This window comes from Bos indicus, chromosome 10 (genome assembly GCF_029378745.1).
Source record: "Bos indicus isolate NIAB-ARS_2022 breed Sahiwal x Tharparkar chromosome 10, NIAB-ARS_B.indTharparkar_mat_pri_1.0, whole genome shotgun sequence".
NCBI classification, from domain to species: Eukaryota; Metazoa; Chordata; class Mammalia; order Artiodactyla; family Bovidae; genus Bos; species Bos indicus.
This window is the reverse complement of record NC_091769.1, coordinates 28,345,025-28,359,772: the sequence shown is the minus strand read 5'-3', so window position 1 is coordinate 28,359,772 and position 14,748 is coordinate 28,345,025. Positions and strand designations below refer to the sequence as shown.

The window sequence follows — 14,748 nt, the reverse complement described above, 5'->3', positions numbered from 1 at the left end:
AGTTCAGTATACCTGAAAGTAAATGCTGTTTTTACCACCTTCTGGGTGTATAACCCTAAAGAGAGCCAAAATATTTTTTTTTTTTTTTTTAACTCATCACTTGTTTAGGGTAATGGTACCCATCTATCTTATACTGATATGTTTAGCACAGTGTTTGGCACAAAGGAGTTGCTTGACAATAAATTATCATACTAAAACACAGTATTTTTTTCTCCTATTTTCACTCTTATCCAGCTTTCAATATTTGCTGTTTCCCACAAATTTCAAAGAAGTTCTTACCTAGTTATGTAAGTAGCCAACTGTTTTGGAGATTTCTTAACCTGAAAAACACACGTAGAGTTGCAGCATATGTTATTTAACTAAGCTACGTAAACTTTGTGATTGATGTCAACAAGTGTGAAATTCAAGTTAAACTTTTCAGATAAAGCTATTTACTGTACTGATGCTGTACTTTCAATTATTAGTTACAACAACACTGTATGTATTTTTGACAATGCAACATATCTGACTAGTTTCCATGCTACTAGTCATATATTAGATATGCAGGGTGCTAAATAAATGGGTTGAGTTTTAATATGGTTTTAAGAAATTATATCATTGCTAACGAGCCTTGCAATGGTGAACAAAAAGCACTTCTGTGATTCCTATAAAATTAAAATATTTAAATTGTATCATATCGAAACAATACAGTGGCCAAAAAGTTTTTAGATTTTGGAATATAAACAGATTTCAATTTTTTATTAATTCTACCTAATTTTGGCAGATTAAGCAAAACTATCACCCTCCCATTTACTCAGAACTACCCATAGACTTAACTGTTTAAACTGTATCAAACTGAATGACTGTGTTTCCCTGAAATTCCTATGTTCAAACCCTAAATCACCCCCTCCCCAGAGTGATGGTATTAAGAGTGAGGGCTTTCAGAAGGTGATTAGCTCATGAGGGTAAAACCCCATGAACAGGATTTGTGTCCTTATAAAAGAGAGTAGAGAATTTGCTCTCCCTCCTTCCACCATGTGAGGAGGTAGATGACAGCTATCTATGAATCAGGAAGTAGACACTAATTGGATACCAACTCTGCTATGGCCATGATCTTGGACTTCTCAGCCCCTAAAACAGTGAGAAATAAATTTCTGTTGTTTATGAGCCATCCAGTCTCTGGTATAATGCTGTGGCTATCTAAATAGACTGAGATACTGTCTTAATTCTAGAAACCATGGACTTACCTCCTTCATGTTCTTATTAGTGAAATTAGAGATCCTTTTTCTAGGAAGATCAATGGAATGATCCTCAGTATGATTACAAAAGTTGCGTTTTTTAACATTGTGGGTTTCAGATGCCATAATCTCTTAAATACCTAGACAAAAAATAAAAATAATAAACAGAAAATACAAAAAGCAAAAGAGCCTAATCTTTTCCTTAGCACACATAAAAACAGAACAGCTCTATGCTGCATAAAAGAGGCTTACAAGTACAGCAGAGGACATAAAGGCATACCTCAATTTATTGCACTTCACAGATTTTTTTTTTAAACAAATTCAAAGTCTGTGGGAACCTTCCATCAAGGAAGTCCATTGGCACCATTTGTCCAGCATTTTGTTAACTTCGTGTCTGTGTCATATTTTGGTAATTCTCACAATATTTCATACCTCTCCATATTTGTTACAACGTTCTGTGATTAGGGCTCTTTGATGCTACTACTATAATTGTTTTTGAGCAATAAGATGTGTCCATATAAGGTAATAAACTTAATTGATAAATGTGTGTGCTCTGACTGCTCCACTGACCAGCAAGTCCCATCTCTCTCCCTATTCCCTAAGGCACAACAATATTGAAATTGGTTAATGAACAACCCTACCATGGCCTCTAAGTGTTCAAGTGAAAGGAAGAGTCACAAGTCTCTCCCCTTAAATCAAAAGCTAGAAATGATAAACCATAGTAAGGAGGGCATGTCAAAAAGTAAGAAGACTAAAAGCCAGGCCATGTGCACCAGTCAATTAAGCTGTGAATAGAAAAGAAAAGTTCTTGAAGGAAATAAAAAGTATCATTCCAGTGAACACATGAATGGTAAAGTGAAACAGCTTCATTGCTGATATGAAAAAGTTTTAGTGACCTGAATAGAAGTTCAAACTAGCCACAATATTCCTTTAGGCCAAAACGTATTCCAGAGCAGGGTCCTAACTCTTTTTAATTCTTTAAATGCTGAGAGGTAAAAAATCCAGAAGAAAAGTTTGAAGCTAGCAGAGGTTAATTCATGGTCGCAAAGAGTTGGACACGGCTGAGCGACTGAACTGAACTGAACTGAAGGGAAAAAGTCATCTCTCTGACACAGAAGTGCAAGGCGAAGCAGTAAGTGCTGTTGCAGAACTACAGCAAGTTATCCAGAAGGATCTAGCTAATTGGCTATACTAAATGACAGATTTTTCTATGGAGATGAAACGGCCTTCTGTTGGAAGAATTTGCCATCTAGGACTTTTATAGCTAGGAGAGAAGTCAAACCTTATCTTCAAAATTTCAAAGGACAGTTTGGCTGTCTTGTTAGGGGCTAACGTGTTTGATGACTTTAAGCTGAAGACAATGCTCATTTACCATTCCCCAAATCCTAGGGCCCTTAAGAACTATGCTAAATCAACTCTACCTGTGCTCTCTAAGTGGAACAAAAAAGCCTGGATGAAAGCACATCTGTTTACAACATGGTTTACTGAAGTTTATAAGCCCACTGTTGAGACTGACTGCTCAGGTAAAAAAAAAAAAAAAAAAGACTTCTTTCAAAATATTACTGCTTATCCACAATGCACCTGGTCACCCAAGAGCTCTGATGGAGATATACGATGAGATTCATGTTGTCTTCATGCCTAACACAACAACCATTCTGCAATCGTCTACGGACCATGAAGCAATTTTCACTTTCAAGTATAATTACTTAAAAAAATATATTTTGGAAGGCTACACAGCAGAGTAAACTGAAAACCTTCTGGAAGAGATTCACCATTCTAGACACCATTGCAAAACATTCTTGATTCATGGGAAGTCAAAATATCAACAATAACAGGATTTTGGAGGAGTTGATTCCAACCCTAATGGACAACTTTGAGGGGTTCAAGACTTCAGAAGAGGAAGTAACTACAGATGCGGTAGAAATAGCAAAAGGACTGGAATTAGAAGTGGAGCTGGAAGATGTGACTGGATTGCTGCAATTTCACAATAAAACTAACAGATGAGGGGCTGCTTTTTCTGGATGAGCAAAGAAAGCAGGTCCTTGAGATGGAATCAACTCTTGGTGAAGATGCTGTGGAAACTGTTGAAATGACACAAAATAATTTAGAATATTGCACAAACTTAGTTGATAAAGCAGTGGCAGGATTTGAGAGGACTGACACCAATTTTGAAAGAAGTTCAGCTGTGGGTAAAGTGCTACGAAACAGCACTGCATGCCAGAGAAACTGTGAAGGGAAGAGTGAATCAGTGTGGCAAATTTCACTGCTGTCTTATTTAGGAAATCGTCACAGCCACTCCAACCTTCAGGATCCACCTCACTGATCAGTTAGTAGCCATCAACGTTGAGACAAGAACTTCCACCAGCTAAGAGATTATGACTTGTCGAAGGCTCCAATGATGGTTAGCATTTTTTTAGCACTGAAGTATTTTTATTTTATTTTTTTGACCAAATTGCACAACTTGCAAAATCTTATGTTCCCCATCTGGGTATGGAACCCACGCCCGATGCAGTGGAAGCACAAAGTCCTAATCACTAGACCACCAGGGAATTACCAGCAATAAAGAATTTTCAAGTTAAGGCATGTACATTTTGACATAATGTTATGGTACACTTAATGGACTACATGTAGTACAGTGTAAACTTTCATATACATTAGAAAACTAAAAAATTTGTGTGACTTGCTATATTAAGGTGGTCTGAAACCAAATCTGCAGTATCTCTGAGATATGAATGTAGTTCTAAGTTAAACATTTTTTAAAGCCTTAAACACAGAGGGAAGCACGAGGCAGGGCATTCCAGAAAATTACAATTCTGTTCTCTTTCTTAAATTGCAAACAGTTACAATAATATGGCATGTACTTTTGACAACACAACATGTCAATCTTCCCATTTTCCTTATCACAAGCCATGTATTAAATTTAAAGTTTATGAAATCAGGTCTAATAGTAGTGGTATCTTGACATTCAAACATATTCAAGCCTAAATTTCTGGAATCAAATCACTGGGTCATATACAACCTAAGCAGTCAGGGGACCCAAAATTGGATTATATATATCTGAGTTGTTTTATATCTAATTTTTAAATTTTTCTTTCATTCATGTAACTAGCTCTCCAGAGTTTTCTTCCACTTTTGAAAAAAATAACCCACACCTTGTTACTCCTCCAATTATATTCAAAGGGCGGAAAAAAGATGCTGTGACTTCATTTATGTAGGGGCTTTCCAGTTGGTGCTAGTGGTGAAGAATCCATCTACCAATGCAGGAAACACAAGAGATGCAGGTTTGATCCTTGGGTTGGGAAGATCCCCTGACATCCAAAATGGCAACCCACTCCAGAATTCATGGATGGAAAATCCCATGGATGGAGGAGCCTGGTGGGCTAGGACATGAGGCTGCAAAGAGCTAGACACAACTGAGTTGTTTTTATTTCCATTTATGTAATAGAGGAAATTAGTAATTTTCCCATTTGCACTCAAGTTTCACACAGCAAATTTATTTCAGGTCATGGCCTGAAACCCAAGTTTCTCCCTCATCTTTTCTTTATACATCTACTGAGTATTCACTATATGCCAGGCCAGATGGAGGTCTTGTTCTACCGAATCATTTAGGAAGCTTTTTGAAAATACATCTTTCTGGGCCTAATTTCATGAAAACTACTATTTATTTAATGGCCATACTGCATAGCTGGTGGGATCTTAGATCCCCAACCAGGAATAGAACTTGGGCCTTCAGCAGTAAGTCTGGAGTCATTAACCACTGGGCCACCACGGAGTTCCCCTGGACCCTAATTTCAGCCTATAACTCAGCAGGTATCAGGGAAAAAGCCCAAAGCAAGTATACATTTAGGAAGCCCCACAGGTATTTCCAATGCACATTCTTAGTTAAAAAAAAAATTGACTTAGTTGAACTGAATTTTCCAAAAATATGTACAAACACATGAAATTCTGCCATCAATTTCAAGGTATTCTAAAATTTATTGCTGCTAATTCATGGACAGCCCATCCACTTGTGCCCTCAAGTTCAGGAACCTCTAGTATAAGACTTTTATTAAAGCAAATAAATGACTGCAGTAATACAATAAGCACATTGACAGAGGGGCACCCATGCAAGTCAGCAAAGCTCCAGTGAGGAGAGTCTTCTAGGGCAAACAGCACACTGAGAAAACAGCACGTGCAGAACTGAAAGGCATGAGCAACATGAACTGTTTGGCAATCTCTTAAGTAGATGCATGTGACTAGAGCTTAGGCTGGGGGCGAGCTGCAGTGGAGTCATAAGTGAGGCTGGAGAGACAGGCAGAAACAAGACGGTAAAGGATCTTGGCCACAGGGTTGTTTTCTTTTTTTGTAAGGGGACTTTTAAAGATGATGGACTGAACACATGCAATTACATTTACCTTTCCCTGAAATCCTATTACAATGACAGTAAGGAAGATTTTAAAGGCATAACCGCCAAAAGGACAAAGAACAGAAGATGAGGTGATGACAACAACATTTTGGAAACGCAAAGCTTTAGGGATAAGAAACAGCAGATCTGAGAAAGCCAAACCCTAAAGCATCAGTGAGGAAAGATGAAAAGCAGAATCCTCCAAAGGTTTAGAAACTGGCAATACTGAGGGCCTTAAGAAGAGGGATAAAGGTGCACTTGGAAACAAGTACAATGAATGAACATCCATTTAAGACACAGAGTCCTAGATCTCCTTCCCCATTCCAGTAAAAGTCTGGAGCTTTACCATGTGGAAAATCTAAAACAGTCTTTGCGATAGGAAACATTAGGCACAAATGAGGGTGAGAGGAACATTTTCTAAACAGGGGGATCAAGTGAAAGTTTACATATTAAATGTTAAGACCGCTAACTTTCTACCACTTGCCTCACAGAGGCTTGCAGCCAGGCTTAAATACTCCAGAGAAGAGTATAGAAGATGTTTCTTTGGGAACTCTAGTTAGTCCCAGAGGAAAACACACACAAACACCCCTAAAAATACTGACATCAGTGATGGTCAAAGTCCCCAAAGAACTGTTTTATGTTTTGATTATGGTGGTAATTAGGATAAATTTCTCCTGTATGTAAAATACCTCAATAAACCCAACTTTCAAAAAAATCCTCACGAGATAAGAATAAACTGCATCCATGAAACACAAATGAGACAAAAACAAACTGACAAAGACTCTTGGAAATTAAAAATAGGATGTAGTAATTAAGCTGGCAGAAAAACTCAACTGAAGTTGGAAACAAAGTTGAGGGTATCTCCTAAAACTTAGGGTAAAAAGACTAAAATATACACATATGTACAAAAAACCCAGATTAGCTTATAGGCAGCAACATCCAAATAAATAGAATTTCAGAAAGAATACAGAAAAAACCCAAAGAGGAAATCAAAGAAATAACTGAAAACTGTTCATGGTTGAAGAACATGAATTCTCAAATCGCAGGCACACACTAACGGTCAGCACTGCAGATGGAAACAGACCCGCAAGGCACATCACTGTCACATTTCAGAGCACCAGGAAAGCCAGACAACAACGAACAAATTAGCACCCCCTACCAAACCCAAAGCAAGTCAAGCACAAATGGTAAAGACAGAACAATACCTTCAAAATTCTTAGGAAGCTTAAATTTTTATATCTTAACTAAACATCACCTGAGTGCAAATGCAGAAAATAAAAATCTTCAGAAACTCCAAGTTCCAAAAACGAATTCTTCCTATACCAATCTGAGAAGTCATAGGAAAAAATTAGAAATACAAGAAATGGAGAGCCAGCAGGGGAAAATGACAAGAACCATTCTCATGATGATTATGAAGAAAGATCCCATGATGAAGGCTGTGCACCAGAAGCACACAGCAACTGGATCAGGTTAGCAGACTGAAGGGAGAAGTCCTCACATAGGTGAAACTGATTTATTATACCTGGGCCTATTAGAGAAGAGAGGGAGAGAACTGAGGGAGAGTCCCAAGGCAGCGGCGCATGTATCGAGTACTAAAACAAAAGAACTGTCAACCCAGAATTTCCTGTGTGGAAGAAATATCCTTCAGGGGTGAAGGAGAAACCAAGACATTATCAGATAAAAGGAAATTAAAGAAGGAATCTTAGAACAACAGGGAGATAAAACAAAAATGATAACGTTAAATTATGTTTGAGGGTTGAAACAAAAATTATAACACTATTTGATGTGGTTCAAAATACATGTAGTGGAAAGTTTTAAGACAATTATGTTGTAGGGAAAGACAAAGAGACGTAAAGGGAGGTAAAGTTTCTGCATTTCACTCAAGCAGACTATGATAAAATACAGATGTGTAATATAATACCTAGAACTATTTGCTAGAAGCTACTGCTACTGCTATATCAAGAAATACACTAAAAAGAATATAGATAAATCAAGATGTAATGTTTAAAATGTGTTCAAATAATTCATAGAAAGGCAAGAAAAAGAGAAACAGAAGATATTTGAAATGGGAAATATAATTAGTACTTTTCAATTCAAGATCTCAAAATTGTTTACCAGTCTTCCTTAATAAGGTAGAATATTCTGGTCACCAACGTTAGACAAATTGTCTTCCCTCTGCACTCGGAAATAAGTTTCTTTCAGCTAAACTACAGATAAAAACATGGAGCCAGAGGATGGGATCAGGTTTAAAGTCAGTCAGGTTTAAATATTAAAGTGATAAGCTGGAGTAATAAATATACGGATAACTAAGGGGAAAGGGGAAGAGTGGGATGAACTGGGAGACTGGGATTGGCATACATACACTACTGACACTCTGTATAAATTAGATTAACTAATGAGAACCTACTGTGTAGCACAGGGAACTCAATTCAATGTTCTGTGGTGACCTGAATGGGAAGGAAACCCAAAAGACAGGGAATATATGTATGTGTGTACATATATATATAGTTGATCCACTTTGTTGTACAGAGAAAACCAACACAACACTGTAAAGCAACGATACTCCAATAAAAATTAAATTAAAAAAACAAACACACAAAAAGCCACAATGAGATATTGCATCACAACCACCTGTATGGCTGTAACAAAAATGACAACCAATAGCAAATGTTGAGAGGGATATGGAGAAACCGGCATTTCCACACATTGCTGTGGGAGTGTAAAATGGTAGTTTGGCAGTTTCCTAAAATGTTAAATATAGATTTACCGTGTTGTTGTTGTAGTTTAGTTGTTAAGTTGTGTCTGACTCTTTGTGACCCATGGACTGTAGCCCTCCAGGCTCCTCTATCCATGGAATTTCCTAGGCAAGAATACTGGAATGGGTTGCCATTTCCTCCTCCAATGCATCTCCCTAACCCAGGGATCAAACCTATGTCTCCTGCGTCTTCTGCACTACAAGTGGATTCTTTACCACTCAGCCACCAGGGAAGCACTAGATTTACTGTATGACCCAGCAATTTCACATCTACATATTTACTTGTGAGAAATCAAAGTTCTTCATTGTTTGTTCTTCAGTCGCCCAGTCGTGTCTGACTCTTTGCGATCTCATGGACCCCTTCAACATGCCAGGCCTCCCTGCCCCTCATCATCTCCTGAAGTTTGCCCAAGTTCATGTCCATTACATCGATGATACCATCCAGCCATCTCATCCTCTGATGCCCTCTTCTCCTTCTGCCCTCAATCTTTCCCAGCATCAAGGACTTTTCCATGAGTCAGCTGTTTGCATCAGATGACCAAAATACTGGAGTTTCAGCTTCAGCATCAGTCCTTCCAACGAGTATTCAGGGTTGATTTCTCTTAAGATTGACTGGTTTGACCCCCTTGCTGTCTAAGGGACTCTCAAGTCTTCTCCAGCACCATAGTTCAGAAGCATCAATTCTTCAGCCCTCCAGCTTCTTTACAGTGCATCTCTCACAACCATACGTGGCCACTGGGAACACCACAGCCTTGACTATACAAAACTTTGTCAGCCGGGTAATGTTTCTGCTTTTCAACACTCTAAGTGTGTCTTAGCTTCCCTGCCAATAAGCAATTGTCTTCCAATTTCATGGCAGCAGTCACCATCTGCAGTGATCTTAGAGCCCAAGAAGAGGAAAGCTGTCACTACTTCCACCTTTTCCCCTCTATTTGCCATGAAGTAATGGGGCCGGATGCCATGATCTTAGTTTTTTTAATACTTAGTTTTAAGCCGTCTCTTTCACTCTCCTTCACCCTCATCAAGAGGCTCTTTAGTTCCTCTTTGCTTTCTGTCCTCTGGCCATGGGAATTTCTAGGCAAGACAACTGGAGTGCGTTGCCATTTCCTCCTCCAAGGGATCTTCCTGACCCAGGGTCAAACCTGTATCTCCTACATCTCCTGCATTGTAGGCTGATTCTTTACCACTGAGCCACCAGCGAAGCCCTGGATTTACTGTATAACCCAGAAATTTCACTCCTACATACATACATACTCATGAGAAATGAAAGTTTATGTCCACACAAAAATGTGTGTGCAAATGTTTATAACAACATTATTCAGAACATCCAAAAAGTGGAAATGACCCAAATGTCTATCAACTGGTGGATAGAGAAACAAAAAGTACTATGTCTGGAAATCTGGAACATTACTCAGTAACAAAAAAGAAATGAAATACTAATACATGTCACAATATGTATGAACCCTGGGCTAAGTGAAAGAAGGCAAACACAAAAGACTATATATTACATGATTCCATTTATATGAAATGTCCATAAAAGTAAAATCTGTAGAGACAGAAAGTAGATTAGTGGTTGCCTAGGGCTGGATTGGGAGTGGGAATAAACACAAATGGGCACAGGGCTCTTTGGTGGGCAATGGAGATATTCTAAAATTAGATTTGGGTTGGTAACTACATAATTCTATGTGTACTTATAAATAGTGAACTGTACATTTAAAATAGGTAAATCTTACAGTATATAAATTATACAAAAGTTTTAAAAAAAGAAAACAAATTATCAACATTGTAATAATAAAATCTCATTACAAAGAATCTTTACAGTATACATTCCATTTTGCTTTGTGTCATATGCATTTATTTGGTAGTAAATGATCAAGACCATCTCCAAGAAAGAGAAATGCAAAAAGGCAAAATGGTTGTCTGAGGAGGCCCTTACAAATAGCTGAGAAAAGAAGAGAAGCAAAAGGCAAAGGAGAAAAGGAAAGATATAATCATTTGAATGCAGAGTTCCAAAGAATAGCAAGGAGAGATAAAGCCTTCCTCAGTGATCAAAGCCAAGAAATAGAGGAAAAAGAATGGGAATGCCTAGAGAACTCTGCAAGAAAATCAGAGATACCAAAGGAACATTTCATGCAAAGATAGGCACAATGAAGGACAGAAATGGTATGGACCTAACAGAAGCAGAAGATATTAAGAAGAGGTGGCAAGAATACACTTACCCAAAAAAGATCTTCATGACCCAGATAACCACAATGGTGAAATCACTCACCTACAGCCAGAAATCCTGGAGTCTGAACTCAAGTGGGGCTTCAGTTCAGTTCAGTTCAATCACTCAGTCGTGTCTGACTCTGCGACCCCATGAATCGCAGCACACCAGGCCTCCCTGTCCATCACCAACTCCCAGAGTTCACTCAGACTCATGTCCATCGAGTTAGTGATGCCATCCAGCCATCTCATCCTCTGTCGTCCCCTTCTCCTCCTGCTCCCAATCCCTCCCAGCATCAGAGTCTTTTCCAATGAGTCAACTCTTCGCATGAGGTGGCCAAAGTACTGGAGTTGTAGCTTTAGCATCATTCCTTCCAAAGAAATCCCAGGGCTGATCTCCTTCAGAATGGACTGGGTGGATCTCCTTGCAGTCCAAGGGACTCTCAAGAGTCTTCTCCAACACCACAGTTCAAAAGCATCAATTCTTCGGCTCTCAGCCTTCTTCACAGTCCAACTCTCACATCCATACATGACCACAGGAAAAACCATAGCCTTGACTAGACGGACCTTTGTTGGCAAAGTAATGTCTCTGCTTTTGAATATGCTATCTGGGTTGGTCATAAAGCATCAATACAAACAAAGCTAGTGCAGGTGATGGAATTCCAGTTGAGCTATTTCAAATCCTAAAAGATGATGCTGTGAAAGTGCTGCACTGAATATGCCAGCAAATGTGGAAAACTCAGCAGTGGCCACAGGACTGGAAAAGGTCAGTTTTCATTCCAATCCCAAAGAAAGGCAATGCCAAAAAACATTCAAACTACTGCACAATCGCACTCATCTCACATGTTAGCAAAGTAAAGTTCAAAATTCTCCAAGCCAGGCTTCAACAGTATGTGAACCGTGAACGTCCAGATTTTCAAGCTGGATTTAGAAAACGCAGAGGAACCAGAGATCAAATTGACAACATCTCTTGGATCATCAAAAAAGCAAGAGAGTTCCAGAAAAACATCTACTTCTGCTTTATTGACTATGCCAAAGCTTTTGACTATGTGGATCACAACACACTGTGGAAAATTCTTAAAGAGATAGGAATACCAGAACACCTGATCTGCCTCCTGAGAAAACTGTATGCAGATCAAGAAGCAACAGTTAGAACTGGACATGGAACAACAGACTGGTTCAAATTGGAAAAGGAGTATGTCAACACTGTATATTGTCACCCTATTTATTTAACTTCTATGCAGAGTACATTATGTGAAATACCAGGCTGGATGAAGTGCAAGCTGGAATCAAGATTGCCAGGAGAAGTATCAATAACTTCATACACGCAAATGACACCACCCTTATGGCAGAAAGCGAAGAACTAAAGAGCCTCTTAATGAAAGTGAATAAGGACAGTAAAAAAGTTGACTTAAAACTCAACATTCAGAAAGCTAAATCATGGCATCTGGTCCCATCACTTCATGGCAAATAGGTGGGGACACAATGGAAACTGTGAGACTTTATTTTGAGAGGCTCCAAAATCACTGCAGACAGTGACTGCAGCCATGAAATTTGACGCTTGCTCCTTGAAAGAAAAGCTATAACGAACCTAGACAGCATATTAAAAAAGAGAGACATTACTTTGCCAAAAGAGGTCCGTCTAGTCAAAGGTATAATTTTTCCAGTAGTCATGTATGGATGTGAGAGTTGGACTATAAAGAAAGTTGAGCCCTGAAGATTTGATGCTTTTGAACTGTGGTGTTGGAGAAGACTCTTGAGAGTCCCTTGGACTGCAAGGAGATCCAACCAGTCCATCCTAAAGGAAATCAGTCCTGAACATTCATTGGAAGGACTGATGCTGAAGGTGAAACTCCAATACTTTGGCTACCTGATGCGAAGAACTGACTCATTAGAAAATACCCTGATGCTGGGAAAGATTGAAGGCAGGAGGAGAAGGGGATGGCAGAGGATGAGATGGTTGGATGGCATCACCGACTTGACGGATGTGAGTTTGAGCAAGCTTCAGGAGTTGGTGATGGACAGGGAAGCCTGGCATGCAGCAGTCCATGGGGTTGCAAAGAGTTAAGACAGGACTGAGCAACTGAACTGAACTTTCCTGGGCTATCACACAGGATTATACTTTTCCCCAAGAGCATTTAATAGTGTTATTCAAATAGCTAAAAGCACTTACTGAGGTTTCTAGGTGTTTCCTAAACTCCATTTGATAATACAAGCAAAGAGAATAATCTGAAGTAGGACTAAGAGTAGTCGAAAGCAGTGGTAAGAAACTGGAAAGGACACTCTTTTAATGAAAAAAAGAATAAAAGGAAACAGGCCTTAAGAGAATAAAAGCCAAGAGATAACTATTCTGAATTTGGATATAGGGGAGCATGTTTTCTTAAATCAAGACAATAAAGTGATTGCTTATGGGTATTTTCTTGAGAAGGTAGAAAAATGAGTGGCATTGTAGAAGAAGCTGAAGGGATGAATTCCTTTTCTGTTATATAATACTTATCTCCTACCATAAAGATGAAAAGGGGTCTATTAGGATAATCTTACAAAGGCTATCAAATCAAAAGACTAAATAATTTTAAATATTACTTAGATACTTCTCATCTACTCACAACAATGAGAAAAGCTCATCATACATAAATAAAACATGTCTGGACTTCTGTCTCCAATAAGTTACAGCTCAAGATCAAATGAACTTAAGCTTTCTTTTTACATCAGTATGCTACAGCATATCAATTATTTGCACTGTGTTTAACTCTGCAACTTAACTAGGCAATTTCATTCCTCATCTTGAAAACTTTGCATAGGTGTACATAGAATTATAATAATAATTATTCCTGGTATCCGTGATTCTCCTCCAATCACCACCATAGAATCACTCTCATCACAAAGAGCGTGAACTGTATTCCCTCAGAGTCTTGAGGCTTAAAACTCACCACTATTGTATAGTGCTGCTGCTGCTGCTAAGTCGCTTCAGTCGTGTCCGACTCTGTGCGACCCCAGAGACATCACCAGGCTCCCCCGTCCCTGGGATTCTCCAGGCAAGAACACTGGAGTGGGCTGCCATTTCCATCTCCAATGCATGAAAGTGAAAAGTGAAAGTGAAGTCGCTCAGTCGTGTCCGACTCTTCGCGACCTCCTGGACTGCAGCCTGCCAGGCTCCTCCGTCCATAGGATTTTCCAGGAAAGAGTACTGGAGTGGGGTGCCATTGCCTATTGTATAGTAGTTAGATATAAAGAGGCTTTCAAATTTAAAGCTTCAGCCTAATATTTTTTTTCCACCTAGAGAGATCAAGTAACTTGCCCAAAGGCACTTAGCTAGCTAGTGGCAGAATGTAGGGCACAGAATCTATGCTATTCTACCACATCTTTGATTTCACTAACTGAATCCAATTCATTCCCAACTACAAGAGAGTCACCATTTTCAATTCTAAATAGTCAAATAAGATGAGAGTGCCAATTTTTCTGAGGAGATGACAAGAGAGGGACAAATGAACAAACTATAATGGAGCCTTCCCTTCCCTTATCCTATAAGGGCAACCTTTTTTCTCTCTTCCAGGGCCCATTAGGGAGTTTAAAGGGCTTAAAGACAAATCAGAGGTTTCCCCAAGAGACAGATGCCACACACAAAATGAAAAGGAAAATGAACATGGACTTTTTCCCTCAAGAATTTCAGTGCAGGAGAGAGGGACAGAAGGTAAATTGAGATTTTATGGGGCAGTCTTTAGGGCCTGGAGATGCTGATTCTTTCCCCCTAAATTCAGTTATCAGACTCTAAATAAATGCTTTGGTATCGTAAGTCAAATAATGGAATTTGGATCAGGTTAAAAAACAAGGTGATAAAAAAGGAATTGAGAATGCCAAAACTGACTGAAATGGGATCAGTTACTTACTACTGAATATTAAAAACACTATTTTCAAATAATGTCTTGTGAAGTGGAAGAATAATAAAAAAATAACAGTATTATAAAAGGCAGGATAGAAAATTAAAAGTACAGTATAATTCTGGCTTTTCAAAAGGTATATGTATATAATCAATACATTCAAAAGAGCTCTATCAAACATTAATAGAAGTTATTTATGCTGGTAGAATTACAGCTAAGTTTTTTTCCCTTCATTTACACACTTCTCTATTTTCTACTATGACTATGAAATATTTTCAGTTTGAATAATATTCTAACTTAAGGGGGTTA

The 14,748-nt window shown here is 38.6% G+C and overlaps 1 protein-coding gene across 1 annotated transcript in view; it reads right to left on the bottom strand.

Moving 5' to 3' along the window:
• Positions 1-14,748, bottom strand: part of KATNBL1 (katanin regulatory subunit B1 like 1) — a 55,623-nt gene that overhangs the window by 19,824 nt on the left and 21,051 nt on the right. The window contains exons 2-3 of the mRNA XM_019968464.2: positions 1,227-1,357; positions 280-320 (exon numbers count right to left, since the gene is read on the bottom strand). Of these exons, the coding sequence (XP_019824023.1) occupies positions 280-320; positions 1,227-1,343 (158 nt within the window). The 5' untranslated portion in view covers positions 1,344-1,357. The remainder of the gene's footprint in view (positions 1-279; positions 321-1,226; positions 1,358-14,748) is intronic.